The 17,748-nt window shown below is 49.3% G+C and overlaps 10 protein-coding genes across 10 annotated transcripts; 5 read left to right on the top strand and 5 right to left on the bottom strand.

The window, feature by feature from the left end:
- Positions 1-531: 531 nt before the first annotated feature.
- Z517_03872 (uncharacterized protein) lies at positions 532-791 on the top strand (the record flags this gene model as incomplete). The annotated part of the gene is made up of 2 exons (XM_013429203.1): positions 532-557; positions 581-791. The coding sequence occupies 2 exons, from the start codon at positions 532-534 to the stop codon at positions 789-791; spliced, it is 237 nt and encodes a 78-aa protein (XP_013284657.1).
- A 598-nt stretch (positions 792-1,389) lies between these two features.
- Positions 1,390-2,862, bottom strand: Z517_03871 (uncharacterized protein; the record flags this gene model as incomplete). Its single annotated transcript, XM_013429202.1, has 1 exon — positions 1,390-2,862. One exon carries the CDS (start codon positions 2,860-2,862, stop codon positions 1,390-1,392), a length of 1,473 nt encoding a protein of 490 aa, XP_013284656.1.
- Positions 2,863-3,743: 881 nt separating this feature from the next.
- Z517_03870 (uncharacterized protein) lies at positions 3,744-4,796 on the top strand (the record flags this gene model as incomplete). Its single annotated transcript, XM_013429201.1, has 1 exon — positions 3,744-4,796. One exon carries the CDS (start codon positions 3,744-3,746, stop codon positions 4,794-4,796), a length of 1,053 nt encoding a protein of 350 aa, XP_013284655.1.
- A 139-nt stretch (positions 4,797-4,935) lies between these two features.
- Positions 4,936-5,880, bottom strand: Z517_03869 (uncharacterized protein; the record flags this gene model as incomplete). Its single annotated transcript, XM_013429200.1, has 1 exon — positions 4,936-5,880. One exon carries the CDS (start codon positions 5,878-5,880, stop codon positions 4,936-4,938), a length of 945 nt encoding a protein of 314 aa, XP_013284654.1.
- A 455-nt stretch (positions 5,881-6,335) lies between these two features.
- On the top strand, positions 6,336-6,981 carry Z517_03868 (uncharacterized protein; the record flags this gene model as incomplete). The annotated part of the gene is made up of 2 exons (XM_013429199.1): positions 6,336-6,760; positions 6,843-6,981. The coding sequence occupies 2 exons, from the start codon at positions 6,336-6,338 to the stop codon at positions 6,979-6,981; spliced, it is 564 nt and encodes a 187-aa protein (XP_013284653.1).
- Positions 6,982-7,622: 641 nt separating this feature from the next.
- On the top strand, positions 7,623-8,735 carry Z517_03867 (uncharacterized protein; the record flags this gene model as incomplete). Its single annotated transcript, XM_013429198.1, has 1 exon — positions 7,623-8,735. The coding sequence occupies one exon, from the start codon at positions 7,623-7,625 to the stop codon at positions 8,733-8,735; it is 1,113 nt and encodes a 370-aa protein (XP_013284652.1).
- Positions 8,736-9,166: 431 nt separating this feature from the next.
- Z517_03866 (uncharacterized protein) lies at positions 9,167-10,653 on the bottom strand (the record flags this gene model as incomplete). Its single annotated transcript, XM_013429197.1, has 2 exons — positions 9,167-10,274; positions 10,370-10,653. 2 exons carry the CDS (start codon positions 10,651-10,653, stop codon positions 9,167-9,169), a joined length of 1,392 nt encoding a protein of 463 aa, XP_013284651.1.
- Positions 10,654-11,485: 832 nt separating this feature from the next.
- Positions 11,486-13,575, bottom strand: Z517_03865 (uncharacterized protein; the record flags this gene model as incomplete). Its single annotated transcript, XM_013429196.1, has 5 exons — positions 11,486-11,788; positions 11,851-12,290; positions 12,359-12,624; positions 12,675-13,112; positions 13,169-13,575. The coding sequence occupies 5 exons, from the start codon at positions 13,573-13,575 to the stop codon at positions 11,486-11,488; spliced, it is 1,854 nt and encodes a 617-aa protein (XP_013284650.1).
- Positions 13,576-15,635: 2,060 nt separating this feature from the next.
- Positions 15,636-15,858, bottom strand: Z517_03864 (uncharacterized protein; the record flags this gene model as incomplete). Its single annotated transcript, XM_013429195.1, has 1 exon — positions 15,636-15,858. A coding segment is annotated over one exon (223 nt), but the record flags the coding sequence as incomplete, so codon positions are not given.
- A 680-nt stretch (positions 15,859-16,538) lies between these two features.
- On the top strand, positions 16,539-17,219 carry Z517_03863 (uncharacterized protein; the record flags this gene model as incomplete). The annotated part of the gene is given in 2 exon segments (XM_013429194.1): positions 16,539-16,622; positions 16,641-17,219. The coding sequence occupies 2 exon segments, from the start codon at positions 16,539-16,541 to the stop codon at positions 17,217-17,219; spliced, it is 663 nt and encodes a 220-aa protein (XP_013284648.1).
- Positions 17,220-17,748: the final 529 nt, after the last annotated feature.

The following is a 17,748-nucleotide window of genomic DNA, read 5'->3' as shown; positions in this document are numbered from 1 at the left end:
TTAAGCTGAAAAGGACTCGGTTAGAAAGGTAATCGTAAACGGATATAGAATGGCCCCATAGACCCGCAACTCGCCGCTCCACATCACCGAGTTAGGATAGCGCGTGCCATACAGCACACGACGTCGTGGCGTCAAATGCATCAAGTTTTGCGCAAGTGCATGTGTGTCCAGCGATTGTGACGACCCGAAGCACAAGTAGTTCTCCGATGAGAAGATCAAGACCATGGTCGAGCAGGTAACTCGGGCTCAGCGGTCAATTGCGGCGCACGGTCACGGTCTGGCAGATATTAAGGCAGCGATTCAGGGGGTTCCACCACAATCGAGCACGTAACCTGTCTGGATGACGAGGCGATTGCGCTGATAAAGGAGAAAGGGATCAACTTAGTCCCTACCCGCGAGATTATGGACGACGGCTTAGCCACAGCCACTTAAAGAGGGCATTCGAGAAGCTGAAACCAGTAGCAGAGCAACATGCTAACGCATAGCGGGCTGCAGTGGCTGCCGGCGTCAAGATCGCCAGCGGATCAGACCATGGCATCAGCAAAAGAGACAGCCCAGTAAGTCACGGCCACAACGGTAGGGGTCTCGAGCTGGCGGTTCAAGTGGGCGGTATGACCCCCTTAAAGGCGATCGAGGCATCTACAGCGACTGCTCCAGAAGTCCTGAGCCCTCAAGCTCCCGAAACTGGCATGTTAAAGGCAGGTTATGATACCGATTTCATTGCGCTGACGTCCAACCCATTGGACAATATCAGTGTTGTCGCTGACCCAGACAACGTCACACATATATGACTCGGAGGATAGGCAGAGAAGTCTCCAGAGAAGCCAATTGTAGTCCTGACCCGGACTAAAAGGTGACAGAGGCTCTAGATGTACGTGATAGGCAAACATGCCTGAGTTCCGTGTCGCTTCTGTATCTGCAGACGTAAATCGGTCGATATATTACATGAGTAAAGTACAGAAAATGGTCCCCTGACGAGAGGTAACGAAGTGACAGATTATGTCAAGTGAAGTATTCTATTTCATGCTGAGAATCTGTATCTTCGAAAGCCTTGTCTGATCCCCTCATCCACGGGGACAGGGGACGCGGGACATGGAACTTGGATCATCTGCCTAAGATTGTCCACTCAAAAATTACATATCTCTCAGACGCAAGCTAGTAATTAACCAATGGTCATGGATGGAATTGTTCCAGCTGCATCCATCCATCTAGCAATCGGGAAAGAGCAAGTCTCCAATCGTGTGAATGTCCTTTCACATTTGGAAACGAACTCTGCGGTTCTGCTGGTCCTTCCAACCTGGATTGCATCAAAGGTATAGATAACCAAGTCCCTCGAAGTGAGAGACATCATATGTACATTGATCTTGAGACCCGATCCAGTGAAACCCATTAGAGAGAAAGAACATAGTCTGGGTGGCGCGATCCTAGCTGTGCCGCACTAACCCCTTCGTTGAGCCGATAGTCTCGACCGCCGCGAGCTCTCAACTTGTTCTCTGCATGATTCAACCACATCAACAGTACAGATAGGGCAACTACCATGACAGTCATAGCAAGTTCCACGCCATTAGCAACATTGGTCTTTGCATTCGCGTAGGTGAAGGTCGAGATGATTCCGCCAGTTGTCCCTAGCGTCACGGCAAACGACATCCCGGTAGCACGGACATAATGGGGCTGCAGATTACCGATCAGCCAGGATGTGGTCGAGTTGATGATCGGGTAGATCGAGCCCGCGACCAAGAAGAGCCCGAAGTACCTCACTGCGACACCCTTGCATGTCATCTGGATGATCCAACCGATGATCTCAACACAGCACGGGCCAAGCACAAAAGGCCCGCGGATGTGAACGTGATCCGCCGCGATCGAGGTCATGAAGACACAAATGGTGCCGAATATGTACGGAGGCACGCTGAGAAGCTGAGACTGGATCGTGCTGTACCCAAAGCTTTTGATGATGGCGGGGGAGAAAAGGCTGTAGGCGTAGATGTTGCAATACGTTCCGATGCTAATAGTGGAAAGAAGGATTGTGTTCCAGTCCAGAAGCCCTAGTTTCACTGCTGCCCAGGTGAACTTCTCTTGTTCATGATTGACGTCGACGGTGCGGCTAATCTTTCCTGACCTGATTCTGGCCACCTCGCGCTCTTCCTCGGTCAAAAATCTGGACTGACCTGGCATGTTAGGTAGGATGAAGAAGCAGATAACCCCGACGATCATGGAGATGGCTCCTTCGATGAAGAAAATCCATGGCCAGTGTCTGTAAGATCCGACTTGAATTTTTCCGAGGCCAGACGCTAGTAGGCCACCGACTGCACCGCTCAGGGGTGCAGCACAGTAGTAGACAGCCAGACGTCGCTGTAAATGATCGGGTGGATAGAACATGCCCATGTAGATGGCGATACATGGGGTCAAGCCCCCTTCACAGAGCCCGAGAAGACACCGGACTGCATATAGTTGAGATGCAGTCTTGACGAATCCGAGGCAGATGGTGCAAGTGCCAAACAAAAAGATGCTGATGCAGAGAAAGGGGCGAGGGCCGATGATCTTGAACACCAAGCCGGCCGGAAGGTCGACAATCAAGTAACAGATGAAAAAGAGAGCCAACGCGACACTGTAGCTTTGGCCTTGCAGCTTGAGGTCGGCATTCAATCCAGCAATGCTGGCGTTCCCAATACTAGCCCTGTCCATAAAGGAGAAGAAGTAGAGAAGAAACAAGCATGGGAGAATGCGGAAGTCGAATTTTCGGTTCAAGACCTTTTCAGTGGCAAGCTTTTCCTGCTCGTTCACTTCAGCAATGTCGGATTCGAGTTTCACCCCCTCCTCAATGTGTAGGGGAACTGCAGCCATTGTTTTCGGTTCGGACGACATCGTTGGGAAGGAGACAGAAAGGTAAGAGACCGAGCAAGTGTCAGATATTGCAATGTCCTGATCGAAGAGAAGGCAGAAGGAAACCACAGCAGACTCTGGGGCAAGTTTTATAGCTTTCCCAGGAGTCGTAGTGCTTGATATCTTGTGAGTTACTTACCCAAGTAACGGACTTTTCTGTATAAGACAGGGTCGAATCCAATAAAGACGAAGGCATTAGCAGGAAACTGGGGAACCATGACCCCAGATCCACCGGAGCGAGAACTCGGCCTTGGCTGATCAAAGTTTGGCCCAGACGGCGCGCTTTCGGTACTTTTGGCATGCGACGGGACCACATGGAGACTCCGCCATGGAGTTGCTGGTGAACTTAACTGACCTCGGGTCGGTGCTTTTTGCCCTCGAGAAGCCGACCATGTGTTCCAGAATCCAGCTCATTCTCCTCCCGAGAGCGCCAAACCCTGTGTACGTCTAAGTACCTTGTTCAGTGCTCCTGTCTTTCTCGTGCTGTGATTATTCTCGGAGGACATGTTTGGCAAGACAATATGCTGCCGGTCAGAAGTTTAGGGTTCGCCCCTGTTTCTGCCGACTATTCGGGCAACCTCCCCATGGTGGCGGCAAATACCACTCGCGGGTTGCTTGTCAAAGGTGTGATGCTGGTCAGAGTGGGGACCACCGTTGTCACTTTGAAATGAAGAGGACAGTTTCCATCGATCGTTCTTTCTCGCGTTTCACAGCTTGAATTTAGATACCGTAAGTAAGCTGTACGGGAGTCATCAGCATATCCATCAAGTGTTCCTTCGTGGACTGTCGCGATCTCGCTTGATATAAGAAGGGTGACGGACCAAGGGAACACCGATAGTTTGTTTGGATAGTTCATCCTCATAATGACGGTTCGCAAAACTGCCCAGTGGGTGATTGACCCAAACAAGGGAATCGCAGCTCTTCAACTTCAGGAGAACGTTCCGCTGCCTGACTTGGGGGAGAATCAGTGTCTGGTTCGCATCGAAGCAGTTTCCTTAAATTACCGCGACATTGCCATTGCCCTGGGCCGATACACATTACCGTTGGCAAAAAGCTTTGTTGCCTGCTCTGATGGCGCTGGAGAGATCGTTGCCGTTGGTTCTGGAGTGAAGCAATTCAAGCTCGGGAACAGGGTCTGCATGAACTTCATGCAAGACCTTCAGGATGGCATCGTGACCCCTGAAATCCGGCAGAGCTCGTTGGGGAGTCAACGGGACGGTGTTCTGCGACAATATGGAGTATTTGAAGAAACGGGTCTTGTGTTGATGCCCAAAAACTTCTCATATATTGAAGGGTCCACCCTACCCTGCGCTGCCCTGACTGCCTGGAATTGTTTGTTCGGTCTCGAATCCAGGGCTCTCCAACCAGGGGATTTCCTACTCACGCAAGGAACTGGCGGTGTCTCGCTATTCGCGATCCAGCTCGCATTGGCGATTGGCGCGAAGGTCATCGCCACCACTTCGACGGCAGACAAGGCAGAGAAGCTCAAAGCATTGGGCGTCCAACATGTCATCAACTACAGGTCCAACACCGACTGGGGAGAAATTGCCAGATCTCTGACTCGAGACGGGCTTGGTGTGCATCATATCGTTGAAGTTGGCGGCGAAAATACAGTATCTCAGAGCTTGAAAGCCATTAGACCCGAGGGCGTCGTGTCTATGGTGGGGTTCCTCGGTGGAAGAGGGAATAGTGAAAGCCTACCCAACATCTCTTGGATACAGCGGCAACTCTGTATTGTCAGAGGGATGAATGTTGGTCCGAAGAGTATGTTTAATCAGATGAACGCGTTCCTTGAAGAACACAACATCAAACCCATCGTCGCTGATCGAATATTCAAATTTGAAGAAGCGCCGGAAGCCTACAAAGAAATGGAGAGGCAGCATTTCTGGGGCAAGATTGTCATTCAGGTTCAATGAACTATCCACTCGAAGTATCACTCAATCATGACTTGGAAAGGAGGAGGAGGTACGCGAGTAAGAAGAACTTATTGGCAGGAAGAGCCATGTATTTACTGTCTGTTATATCTACCACGGCAATAACACATGGGTTGTCGCTTCAAGCGCCTTCAACAAAAGATTTGCCTCCTGCTGCATTGTCAAAAGCCATACGCTCTTGGAGACCCAGAATATTGAATAGGTACTTGACACCTGCCCTCTTTCGAGTGTCGCTGGCAACTGGTCTTTGATTCTTCTTCAGTTCCCTCATCGCCTCTCCCACCATTTCCGTAACTGAGTCTAAAGCCACGGAAGGGAAGATCACAATCTTGAAGCCCAGCTTGTTGGCTTCCTGAACACTGAGGTGGGGAGTAATACTTCCAGCCACCATGTTCAGAAGGACAGGCGTGGGAGCTAGGTCTTTGCAGACACGACTGCATTGTTCCATAGTAGTCATGCCCTCCGGGAAAGCAACATCGGCGCCCGCCAAAACAGCGTTTCGGAGACGTGAAACTGCAGCCGCGTAGCCTAGTGATTGGATCGAGTCGGTACGTGCGATGAGAACAATATCTGCTGAGCCTCCAGACACCTTGCGCATCTCATCACGGGCCAATACAGCTGCCCGGATCCGAGTCAAGTATGTTTCTTCATCCACCAGCTCTTTGTTTGCCAGATGCCCACAGCGCTTGTTCTGGACTTGGTCTTCAAGATGCATTCCCGCCACACCAGCAGAGATATAGGCGCGGACCGTTCTGGCCACCATCAGAGGTCCGCCATAGCCCGTGTCGGCGTCTGCAATAACGGGGACTGAACGGTCCAGTGAGGCAATCATTCCAGCATTTTCCACCATATCATTCATTGTCGCAAGGCCGAGGTCTGGTTCACCCAACCTGGATGCTGCGGTTCCGGCTCCAGTCATATAGAGCGCATCAAAGTCTTCTTTCAATGCCAGTCGGGCAGTGATACCGTCGTATACCCCAGGACAAAATATGGTTTTGTCTTCTTGCAGGAGCTTTCGTAGTTTATGGGCAGCCGGCATACCCTGAGACTCGGAAATAGACCCCATTGTCGTTGTTGCAAGAGCGACTGCAATGGACGGCACGGATAGAGGAGACTGTATACTTGAACTCTTGGCTGAGACACTGTGCAATATGTTTCAACTATAAATCACCTCTTGCTTTGGCCTAGGTTCCGATTTATCCTTCGTTCCAACAGAAGGTGGGACTAAAAAAGGCAGGGGAAATGAGGTTGGTGACCGACACGTTAACAGGCCGAGAAGTCGGTGAAATTAGTCTGTGAGAAGTGTGGTTAGTCCATTGGAGAAGGTGAATGTCATTAATGCAAAAAGCAACTCATGGCATGGATTCTAGCTCGACGAACAGCAAATAGTGCTGCGGTCGCGGCTTGACATAGAAAGGACACGGTTAAACAAAAAGAAGTTACGCATGCACCTTGGGCGAACAAGAAAATCCACCCACTTTTCCCACAACACCTCCAGAATTGTTTCACTACAGAAGAAAGATGGAACAACTGAACCATCTCCCTCCTACAAGAAGACTCGTCACAGGTCACGATCGAGACGGAAAGGCTATTTTCGAGTTCGATGATTTACTCACGCCCGTCAATCCCACTCCAAAAAGCGCGAGGTCCGATCCCTCCACACCTCAACCAGTTGGCGCCACACTGATTCATCGTACTCGAGAATATCCGGTCAAAATCCAAGGCGGAAGAGAAGAGCTCACTGTGGACAATATACGTCGAGGCCAGGGCGAGAAGGGAATCGTCTGCCAGATTGTGGATGTTCCTCCCACTCCAGATGGCACAAAACCATACTTGCACCGCAACGAGAGTCTCGACTACGGTGTGGTGCTGAAGGGACCACTACAGTTACTCTTGGACGATGGAGCTGTCGAGACTCTGAGAGAGGGAGACGTGTATATTCAAAAGTAAGTGTGCCTGATGGTGTTTATGGACCATCAGCCCACCCAGTATCGAAGAGCGCCACTGTTGCTGACCAAACCATTATAGAGGAACATTCCATGCTTGGCTGAATAACTCCAATGACTATTGCCGCTTTCTGACTGTTGTCATCCCATCTCAGAAGGTCAAAGTGGAAGCGACAGGAGAGCTTCTGGAAGTCACGAAAATACCAGGATTGAGTGACTGATACATTGTAAAGAGTGTCCGGAAGCTAGAAGGTGGCAAGCCTGGAAGAGCAGATATGATTGTGTGCAGCAATGGTGTAATGCTGAACCTATACAAGGGACGATGCCCATGTTACAGGCCTCACAGAATTTGACGTAGCTTTGTGAGATACGAGCTGTGAACAATGCCTCCCCCCCATTTCAGCCTGGCCTGGAATGGTACCGGCCTTTCTTCAGGGTCTCAGTCCGCGTCACAGAGAGTAGTGATTAGCGAGAACAACCGATAATGATAGATGGTCCCTACAGTCCGAAGAACTGGCCGAGTTTTCGGATAGTCTAAATTGCGAGTCCTACGCCCACATGGAATTGATGAACTAATTTGTACTGAACTTGCTACATCGCACGGAGCAACGGTGCTGCGAGTTGTCGGCTTTGCAGGATGCCACGGCCTCGCAGGGATGATCTGCCGGTCAAACATACCATGATATTCCATACTGTGAGGTTTAACACAGGAACTATACCCTACGCGTTTCTCATATTCACTGACTTTTAGGGATTATAAGGAGCAATGCCTACCTGACCTATTTGCCTCAAATATCGGACTCGACTACCTAGCTATACCAAACTCCAAATATTCACGGTATCATCAAACCTATTCAACAAGATGATCTCAAAGACATTGCCTGAAGTGGACCACTTTGTCCCTGTTGAGCCAACCAAAGAGAAGCTCGACTACGCCGACCTCGATATCTTAGATTTCTCACTCTACAAAGACACTCCCGCCGACAAAAAGGAACTTGCAAAACAAGTCCACAAGGCCATGACCTCCCATGGGTTCTTCGTAATCGTCAACCATGGAATCAGTGAAGAAACTATTGAACGCATAGTCGATATTGGCCACACCATTCTGTCACGCACCCCCCAAGAGGAGAAAGAAAGACTCAGAGCAGATCTCACTGGGAAAGGAGAATATCCTGGGTTCAAACCTCGCGGGCTGTGGAAAACACTCGGGGGTACCCCGGACAGGATCGAACAGTTCAACGTGCACAGGGATATGACAACTCACGAACAGCCCAAGGCCTTGGAACCATACCGCGACGAGGTCCAGGAATTCATCGACACAGTCCACAAAGATATCCTCTACAAGATTCTGAGACTCTTCGCCATCTCCCTCGAGATTGGAGACGAGGAATTCTTCGTCAAGGCTCACAGCTACGACAAGCATGACGAATCCTGGTTTCGCTGGATGGAGTACTATGACATTCCAGCCGAAGGGGCTGCAGACGAGAAGAAGCTATGGCTTGGTGGTCATCAAGACTTGACCTCCCTTTCACTCCTGTTCAGTCAACCAATGGCGACTCTACAGGTCCGGGATTATGGCGATGAATCACAATGGAAGTTTATCCCTCATATTCCTGGCGCCATCATCGTGAATGCAGGCGAGCCGATGATGTGGTGGACGGGAGACTACTACAAAGCGGCTGTTCATCGAGTGGTTGAGCCGCCCACTGACCAGAGAAACCATGATCGCAGCAGTGTCTTCTACTTCGTTGTTCCCAATGATGAGGTGGTCATCAATACACTTCTCGAAGAGAGTCCTGTTCTGCAACGCCATGGAGTACGGAAGTGGTTTAAGGACGGAGAGGCGCCCACGAGCAGTGAATGGGTGCACAACCGCATCAAGGCCAACCTGACAGCACATGTTGTAGCAAAGCATGGTGAAGGGAAAACCAGTGTTCAGAAGATTGGGACGGTGACCACGACGTGGTACAAATGAGTGATTATCACAGTAAGAATGCAGTCAAATTGGGTCAAGTTTTGTAAATAGGTGTTTACCGATAACAACTATTTAGTCGATCAATAGTTTCCCATTGCAACCAAATGCTGTAAGGTTCCTAAATCAGACGCTCACAAGTACTGTGGCTAGCTACCCTATCTCAGCAGGATCTTACACCATGGAGAGCGAAATCGGTTCAGAGCCAAGGACGCCAGTCCCATCAAATACCTCATGGTTCATGAAGTTGATAGGAATGGAGCCTGTTCTTGATGGTTGCTCATACCATTATCAAGGAATGAAAGATCGTTCTCCAAAGATACGGATTTCCAGCTCTCTACCGAGTAACATCACGGTGATATAACGGTATCTGCTTCACTTCAAGCGAGAATTCTAAGTACAGGAATCAGACAGGAATCGGCATTGGACTTGGTCTAGACCACGAGCAGCTTGCGTCCGGCATCAGTAACATTCCCCAGATCTCGACACCGATCGGCCAACGTCTGCGCTCTCTCCGCCGGCAACCATGGAGAAATCTCTCCAAGAAACCTCCTCGTAACTGCCGGTCCGTCCAACCAGGGCACATCTGGTGCCGCCTCGGTGATCACAGTGCCGTCCCTAAAGAAAATCTCAATTTTGGCGGGTTGCAAGCCCTCTTCGTAGCTCTTTTCGAATTCTGGGTTTGTAGTCACGGACATTTTGCCCATGAGGGAATTGACCACTGGGTTATCGACGCATGTTGACGTACCATCGTCGAAGCGGCCAAAGACGAGGCCTGCGGCGACGCCAAACTGTATGCTAAGTTTCCCGCTGGATTTGCTGGAGAGTGGCCCGGCGTCATCGCACCCAGGGTAAGCGAGTGCACCGGGGGTTGTGGTGATGTGAATCTTGGAGATCTCATCTGCATTCGCGGTTTTGGCCTGGAAGTCCTTGTGCATCTTTATAGCAATGGCGGTGGAGGCCTGTGTGAAGTTGCAGCAGGATGCAGGCTTGAAATGGGTTTCGAGGATCCCTCTACCCAGGGGAGAGGTTTCAATCCAGCTTCTGAAGCGACCAGAGGCGTTCGAATCGACCCCGAGAGCTTCAAAGTAGCCATCCTTGCCTTCGAGGACGACATCACTCACAGGGAACTCGTTCCGGCCAAGGTCGTAGCTGGTGATGGCTGCTGCACTTGCTGACCCATTATGAATATGGATTTCTCTGCCTCCCGTATGTGCCCATGCGTTAATACCACATACCATGTTGATGGCCAAACACAAAATCCGCATGGCTGCCTCATCATGCTCGGGTGGACTGCCTGCAATGAGAGCTCCCGCCGCAGCGAACGAGCCGACCAGAGCAGTGCTGCGAAAGTGAGTATTGAACTGCCCTCCTCCTCGAATGGAATATCCTAGCGCTGCCCCGACATCGTACCCTCCCACGATTGCCCGAATGAGTTGCTCACCCGTCCAACCATCGCGTTGGGCAATGGCTAAGCTGGCAGCAATGACCATAGAGCTCATGTGCGAGCATGAGTCAAGGTGCATATCATCACGAACTGTGCTGTTGCCTCAGATCTGTCAGTATTTTTCTCTGGAGAAGCTTCGGCAATCCGATATGGGACTGATAACAGTGGAACACGTAAAGAGACATCTCACCTGTTTGAAAGGGCGGCGTGTATGAAAGCGGCTGTTTCAGCAGACATTGCTTTGTCACTGCCGAAGACAAATGCTTCGGGGTTACCAGCATGAAGCTGTGCGTACTTGAGCAAAGGCGGCCCGAGATCACCACCAAGTCCAGCCTGACAAGCTCCAAGGAAGTCCAGGAGACATTGAGACACCTTGTCTCTTACTTCCTCCGACAGCTCCTCCGAGGAGACTTGTTTAAGCCGTTCCGCCGCGAGCCGGGTCAACGGTTGTCCTTTGTTAGGTTGCGAAATCATGGCATATACCTATGGCTGCAGGAGAAGCTTCAATCAGAAACTCGTGTAAATCTTGCTTTGTAGGAATGAAAATTGGGCGGGGCCGTCTGCTGACAATAGATGGTAGCCAAGTTCACCACTGTCGATTGAAATATAATCCAACAAAACCCACTCAAGGAGCTGCATGGCCTGATGCTTGATTTATCCACAAGTCGACACAGCCATTGAGGGGACAAAAGGACAGGATCGTGTCGGAAATCGATAGATGCTAGCTCCAAGGTGTGGGTAGAAGGGCCGTAAAGACGGCATTGCCGCGGGCCTGAATAGTTTCCCCAGAGAGACAATCCCGTAGTGTTCTGAGCTTTTCCTCCTCGCCACATTTCGGAGCTAAATTAACAGCTCTGCCTCTGGGGGAGCAGTAATGTGAGGCAAGCATCCCCACTATTCGTAACCCCGTCTTTCTCCGATTTTGGGGATTAGTTCCACAGGGAGTGCTTGGCATCGAGGAAGAGTTTCCAAGCGCGCCGAGTTCTCGGCCATACTGACCGACAAGTCGGCAACTAGAGACCACCACAATTTCGGCGGAGACGGACACATGCGATGTTCAGATGTGATGTTAGAGTCATGTCCAGCAGACTGACCAGGAGTCTAGCCTCATATTCATCTGGAGAATACCCCATGATACCAAGGCGCCAGAGTCGAAGGAGACAGTTGTCATGGAGAAAAGTCCCACTTTACTTTGTGCCCATGAGAACTTTCTCTCGTCATACTTGAGCTGAATGAACCACTGCGGGATGGTTTGAAGCTCCCGTTCCCGCTCAAATGAGAACTTTCAGTGTCAAGCCGGACGTAGCTATATCGACACGGCAGACTCTCCGAAGTCGTGAGATAGTTCAGTGGACAAAAATGCGGTAGTAGACCAGTTCCATTCGGAGAAAAACGCATCGTCGTCGACCCCTAGATGTGCGCCGCCGCTGGTGTCGAAGTCGGATAGTTGAGTGGTAGCCTGGTGAGCAGAAGAGAGAGCCTGTGTGTTAGTAACCAAAGGTCTCTGGCTTTGAGCGTGATTGCCACTGTTTTCTTCCGAATATGGGTTTGACTGTCCTAAAAATTCTTGCCGCCAATACCAGAGACAGTCGTATACCACTCCCATAGCCTGCGACGCCATACAATTAGCCTGCCACATTCTGTAGCAGAAGCGTGTGTCTCATGGCTTACCCCTCTCGTCCGGATTCGAACCTTGAGGCTGTCAATCGATCCATCATGTCGCGTAAAAATGCGTTTACTTCGCCATAGCTGCGACAAAGTTGCCGCCATTCGAGCGTTGAGATCATTGTTCTTCAGGGCTCTCTTCTTGAGTATGCGAATCGCCGCGAAGTAAGACTGTTCTCCAAGGGTATAGTCGATTGTCGAGCTCAGTTCCGGACTGCGGCATACCCGCAGTATCACCATGGCAGCGAGGGTGAGAGTCCTGTAGAATTGTTCCGAAAGATAGAGAGCATAATCGTCCTTCTGATCTCGAGACGTGATATTGTCAATAAAGGCACAAGCCACATGGTGTACCTCGACCAGATGCGAAAGATTTGAGGGCAATTGTTTCAAGATGAAGAAATAATAGGCTCCGGTGTGCAATCTCGCAGAGGTGAAATAAATCTCGGCTGTCAACAATCAGCATTGTATTGTGAAACAACGAGTAGGGGCGAGAAAAGTCAACAATATGCCATACCAAGCTGCCCTTGTGTCTGCCGCTTGAGCTTTATAATCTCGTCGTCGTAAAACTTGATCATAGCTAGAAGCTGGTAAGGCCTCTCAACGTCTTGTTCTCCATATCCGCCTTTCATTAGAGTGTGATTGGCATTGGACATCATGTTAGCAAACTGAAGCATCCAAAAGACGGGTCTGCTTAGAGAATCAAGAACATCTTTACTCTGTTGTTCCAGGTCGAAGGCATCTTCAAAAACGTGATGATGCAGGCCGCAATGCGTATTGACACTGAGCAAAATTCAGAATCTATTAGTAAATGACGTGCGCTGGGATCTTACGTGCTGCAGATCAGCTTGCACCATGCCCACAAAGTGGCGAGAAAGATATCGCTGTTGGTGTCTCTGATCAAATGATTGTGTGAGAAGTCTTGTCTTCTGCTGAGCATGTGTAGACCATTCTGTTGTGAGAGCTGCGTTATGACACCTGCATAAATAGGCGAAGGGTCATCCGATGCGTTCTCCATAGGTAGAGGCCATACACAGAGCAGGAGTAGGGCAGTAATAGTTGGAATATATTCGGAAATCCTTGTTGTTGCCAGTGCTGCCAAGTTGGAGACTTTGGGGGCTAACACTTCCAGCAATGTGGGATCAAGACTGTATCTTCTTGAGCCAGTCACTATGATCGTCCAGAATAGCAATGGGGAATATTGGAAGCATTCGCGGCAACTTTGCTGTGGATCCAGGATTGGTATGATTGAGTGATAATGGCTGAAGTACCTGTTTGTAGTCAATATTGATGAGAAATGAGGCTAGGTATCTAAGTCAGTACTCACAAGGAATAGCAATCATCCAGCTTTTGAGGCTCAATTTCGAGACCATCAAGAGGCGGAGAGAAAGCTGGGATGCCAGCGCCAGGTTCAATTAATGAAGCGATAGCAACAGGCGAAGGATGGTAGGAATATTGAAATGCAGGTGGGTGTCCAGCCGGATTGTATGGAGCATTTGAAGTGAGAACCTGGCGTGGATCAGGCTCTGGAATTGTGGTCACTGCGGATGGATCGTTAAGCGATGAAAAGAAAGGAGTGAGCCGGGCGTCAGATTGCGGTACCACTGAAGAGGCGATGGACGTGGGATGGTAAAGACGTGAACGTGCTGGAGGACCAGGAGGCATATCTCCGAGTTCTTCTGCGTTCTCTGCGAGTTGTAGTGCTCTTCGAAGTCCGTCTATTTCACGCTGCATCTTCGCCTTCCTACATCGTAGTCAGTTGGAACGACACCATGTCGAAGATAGGAGGTACAAACGATCGTGTTTTTCGCCTTGTAAAGTCCGCTATGAAGTTGCATTGGACTCCCGACTTTCTACACTTGGAACAGGGCTTTGAGTAATCAAGATGCGCATCGCATCTTATCTAGCAGGTGTGAGCTGCTCTCTGGGCTCCCGAGAGATAACAATGGCTTGGATCATAGAGACCAGACTCGACTCACCTTTTGTTGCCGACACTCTTCACAAGCTCTGGGCCTTGTCGTTGCTGAACTTGATGCCGACATACCTCTCAAATCTTTCAGTGTATGTGTCCTGTGAGCAAGTACGCGTTGATCTTGTGAGAGAGTGTAGGCCACAAGCGTTCTTGACTTCTTGAGTTTGGCCTGCGGAGCTGAATAAAGAAATATCAGGCTAAAAGACGGTCCAGAAAGCTGTTTTGAACCTGATCTTTTGGATAGAAGGAAGAGATGAAACAATGCTTCGTTCGCACTTAGAAAGATGGAATGGCTTGAAGTGGGCTTGGACTGGTCAAGAAGAGCTCTGAGGCCTGGTGGATCCAGTGAGGACTACGAGGTAGTTTCCATCCCATACTCCATCCTTGGCTCGAAGAGAACAACCTTGCCACCCTGTACATTGTGGGGTTCATTGAGGGTCAAAGGCTATCTCTCAGTTTATCCGAGGTTCAAACTGATATGCACAAAGTTGCATTACCCACGTTGTGGATTAATCATAATATACATCTTTGTTTTTCGCACAGAGCAATATCAAACATGTTGAATTTGAACATAATATCGAGTGACGGTTGGTTCGTCGTCAGGTTATCTCCGAAGGTCATCATTGAGCAAGCCGTAGGCCTCTGCAGGAGGCACGGTTTTCATTAGTATCGTTAGGTTCGTCCCAGAAATAGATCATCGTCTTGGATGAGAATTTCCAGTTTTCGCTTGCGACGCAGCCCTTGCCTTAGTGGCTCTGGAAAAATGCACCGAATGCAGAACGTTCTTTGTATGAACTTCATTCGCTAGGGGCTTCACTTGTTGCAGTCGTTGGCTTCGACGAGGTGAAATGGGCGTTTCCACGGGTTGGCGCTGTGCTGGAGTTGTCTGCGATGGACCGGAATCTAGTGAACGAGATTTGACATTATTCGAATCGACTTTCGACCGCTTCGAGATCCTGGATTCGGGATTCGGACCGAGGACAGACTTAGGGTGTACAGCTTTTCCTCGAACAAGCCACTTTGTTCTCTTGGAACCATCTCTTTGTGCAAGGTGTTGAGGCAGAATGCCTACACACTCATTGGCAGGATGCCCGCAGTCGACCGCGATAGCGGGATATTGGTCGTCAATCCACTTTACGAAAACTTTCCATCTCTTGACCTCGAGCTGCGCTGCCCGTAACTTACCCTCAGCACGGGCCATAACCCTCTGGGCTATGTGGAGGTCATAACTGTCTCAGTGTCTTTTCAATTCTCCAGGTCTGGATATAAGTTCCGCTAAGCTTTTTGTAGAGTGAAGTTCTTGTTGCGCCAATCCGACCAGGGCTGTTCTTCCTTTTGACTTGTGGTGCTTAGCAGCAATCAATACCTTCTCTGCAGAATCCACTCCGGATCTTGCTTCAGCCACCTCTGTCTCCGGCGCAGTTATCTCTTTCGATCGGCTGTAGAGGACGTTCGGGTCAGTGATGACATCGGTTAATTGTGTGTGTGCTTCCATTGCCTCAAGAGTCTGCTCCCTTAACAATAGGTTTTGCTCTTCATATTCGTTCTTTTTCTGAGATGCCATGAGTTTCCGATAGTACAACGCCCGAAACTCGTTCCAATCTTCCAACCAGGTCTGCTGGTGTCGGTCCTCCAGCACTCGGAGATCCCATTTACGTCCTGCATCTCCTTGACTCTCCTGGACGATGGCTTCGTACTCCTGAAACCTATTTAGAGGAGCATAATACCTCCGCTTCCGATCTTGATATTCCCGGAATTCTCTCCATGTGATGAGCTGGTAGCGGAATTCTTGATGATACCCACTTCCTCTAAAATGCCAAAACTAAAGGATGTTGCTGTACTGCTCGTACTTGTCGGGGTTATCAATCACATCGTAGCCGAATGTCACAGGATGAGTCGGTTGGCCTCCTTCTGCAATTAAAGTGTGATAGGCTTCCTCCTCCTCCTGCCAGCCCTCCTTTATCTTTCTCTGAGTCGAGGCTTGAGGCGGAAGACGATCGGTAGCGACAGGCGAGGGTTGATGCTCTCGAAGGAAGGCGACTACGCTGGAAGTCAGTCTAGGTATATCACTGGTCAGGGGAAAGACAACAGTACCCTAACCGGTTCCCAAGTTCGCCTGCGTCTATGGGTCGCGACCTCTCTTTCTCAGAGCGTAGGTCAACAAGGCCCCTAGAAAAGAGAATAGAATACCAAGCATCAGCATCGCAGTCTGTAAAGTGGAAAACCCAGAGAGATTCTTACCGCAAATGTGCTATGTGTTCCTCAGTTTGGTTATCTGGGTCTTTGATCTTAATAAGGCTAAGATGTCGTCAGAAACAGAAAGACAGACGGAAAGAAAGTCGATAGTTCTCTTACATCTCGTCCCCTAAGTCATCCACCGTTAGGCAGAGGAGTTCATGGGTGTACACCTCGATCGTCATAGCGATGGTGATGCTGAATGAGATGCTTCGAGGGCAGGAGGGATCAGTTGGGAGTGGAAACAAAGAAGCTAGCGAAACCTAACGAGCATGGAAGGAGGAACCGGGCTGGGCGTGGGAATAATGGGCTCTTAGTGAGCCACGAGGGCCTAGAGAAAGGCGCTAAAGGTCGGTGTGGACGCCAACATTATCCAATTAGAGGGGACAATTGTTCATATGCGCGAGAGTGTAGATTTATCCCGTGACAAACAGCCTGGTTGTTAAAATATATTCTCTCTATCTCTATGCTGCCAGCTACTCAGACTGAGATGGATGACCCAGATATCTTCTTGACACTCACCTCCAGTAATAAATGGGGACTTGCCGCTGATTCATTCCGTTTACCACATAATGTTACTCGCTATGCTTAGCCGTCTCCTGTCAGCCGCGAGGCTACGCCTGCTGAGTCTACCTGCGACAAAAAGCTGGTGAACGAACCGGAGTACTTCCACCGTATCATACTGCGATTTGGTCAGGGAACGAATACGAAAGGCCGTATTACGTTTACAAGCGACCCTGAAAAGTGTGATATACTGCTTGATACAAGAAGACCACGATTTTACATCACATTTGACAACGAGCAGCGACCCGTGATTCAGGATGACTCTAACAATGGTATTAAAGTCAGCTACGATGGAGAAGCAAAAGATAAACGACGAAATCACTTCAAGTGGATCCTTTTCCCCAGATTTGAGACAATCAAAGTCACAATACCACTCCGGAAGCAGAGAGAACTTGCCTTTGATGTCCACCTCCCTCAGCACTACGACACGCATCGAAACGAGTATAAAGACAACGTGAAGACTTTCATGTCCCATGCTCCTCAAGACCATGATGTGGCTTTCCTTAATCTAGCACTCCGCAGCGAGAATACCTCGTTCGCGCCAAGCGAATCCCTCTCTCCAACGAATCGACCTATTTACCTAAAGGGAATGCTTTTGGACGAGTGAGGAAGGTTGTGAATGCTTCTACTGGACATAAGTATGTAGTACAGTGACTGGAGGGTAGAGTTAGGGTCCCCTCCCCTTCTCTTACTTTACTTTTTTCTTTATCTATATCTTTATCTACTACTAATATACCCTCTAGGACCTTCTAGAAGATCTAGAACTAAGTAGGGCGGCGTTAGGAATAGAAAAGAGTTACTCTTTACCCTATCTCTCTTCTCTTCGATTATTATATACTATATTGTATAATTATATATTACGAGCCGCTTTATACGTAAGATATTAGTAGTAAACCTAAATAGTTTACTTAGTAATATAGTAGTAGAATGAAGAAGCTAAGACGAAACTAAGAGTATAGTATACGGAACTATACGTAAAGCGAATAATTAAGAGAAACTTAATTATTTATAAACGAAGTTAACTACGAAGGATATCTAGGGTTAGGGTTAGGGTTAGGGTTAGGGTTAGGGTTAGGGTTAGGGTTAGGGTTAGGGTTAGGGTTAGGGTTAGGGTTAGGGTTAGGGTTAGGGTTAGG

This window comes from Fonsecaea pedrosoi (assembly GCF_000835455.1).
Source record: "Fonsecaea pedrosoi CBS 271.37 unplaced genomic scaffold supercont1.3, whole genome shotgun sequence".
Taxonomy (NCBI): Eukaryota; Fungi; Ascomycota; class Eurotiomycetes; order Chaetothyriales; family Herpotrichiellaceae; genus Fonsecaea; species Fonsecaea pedrosoi.
This window is presented reverse-complemented; position numbering and strand designations above follow the sequence as displayed.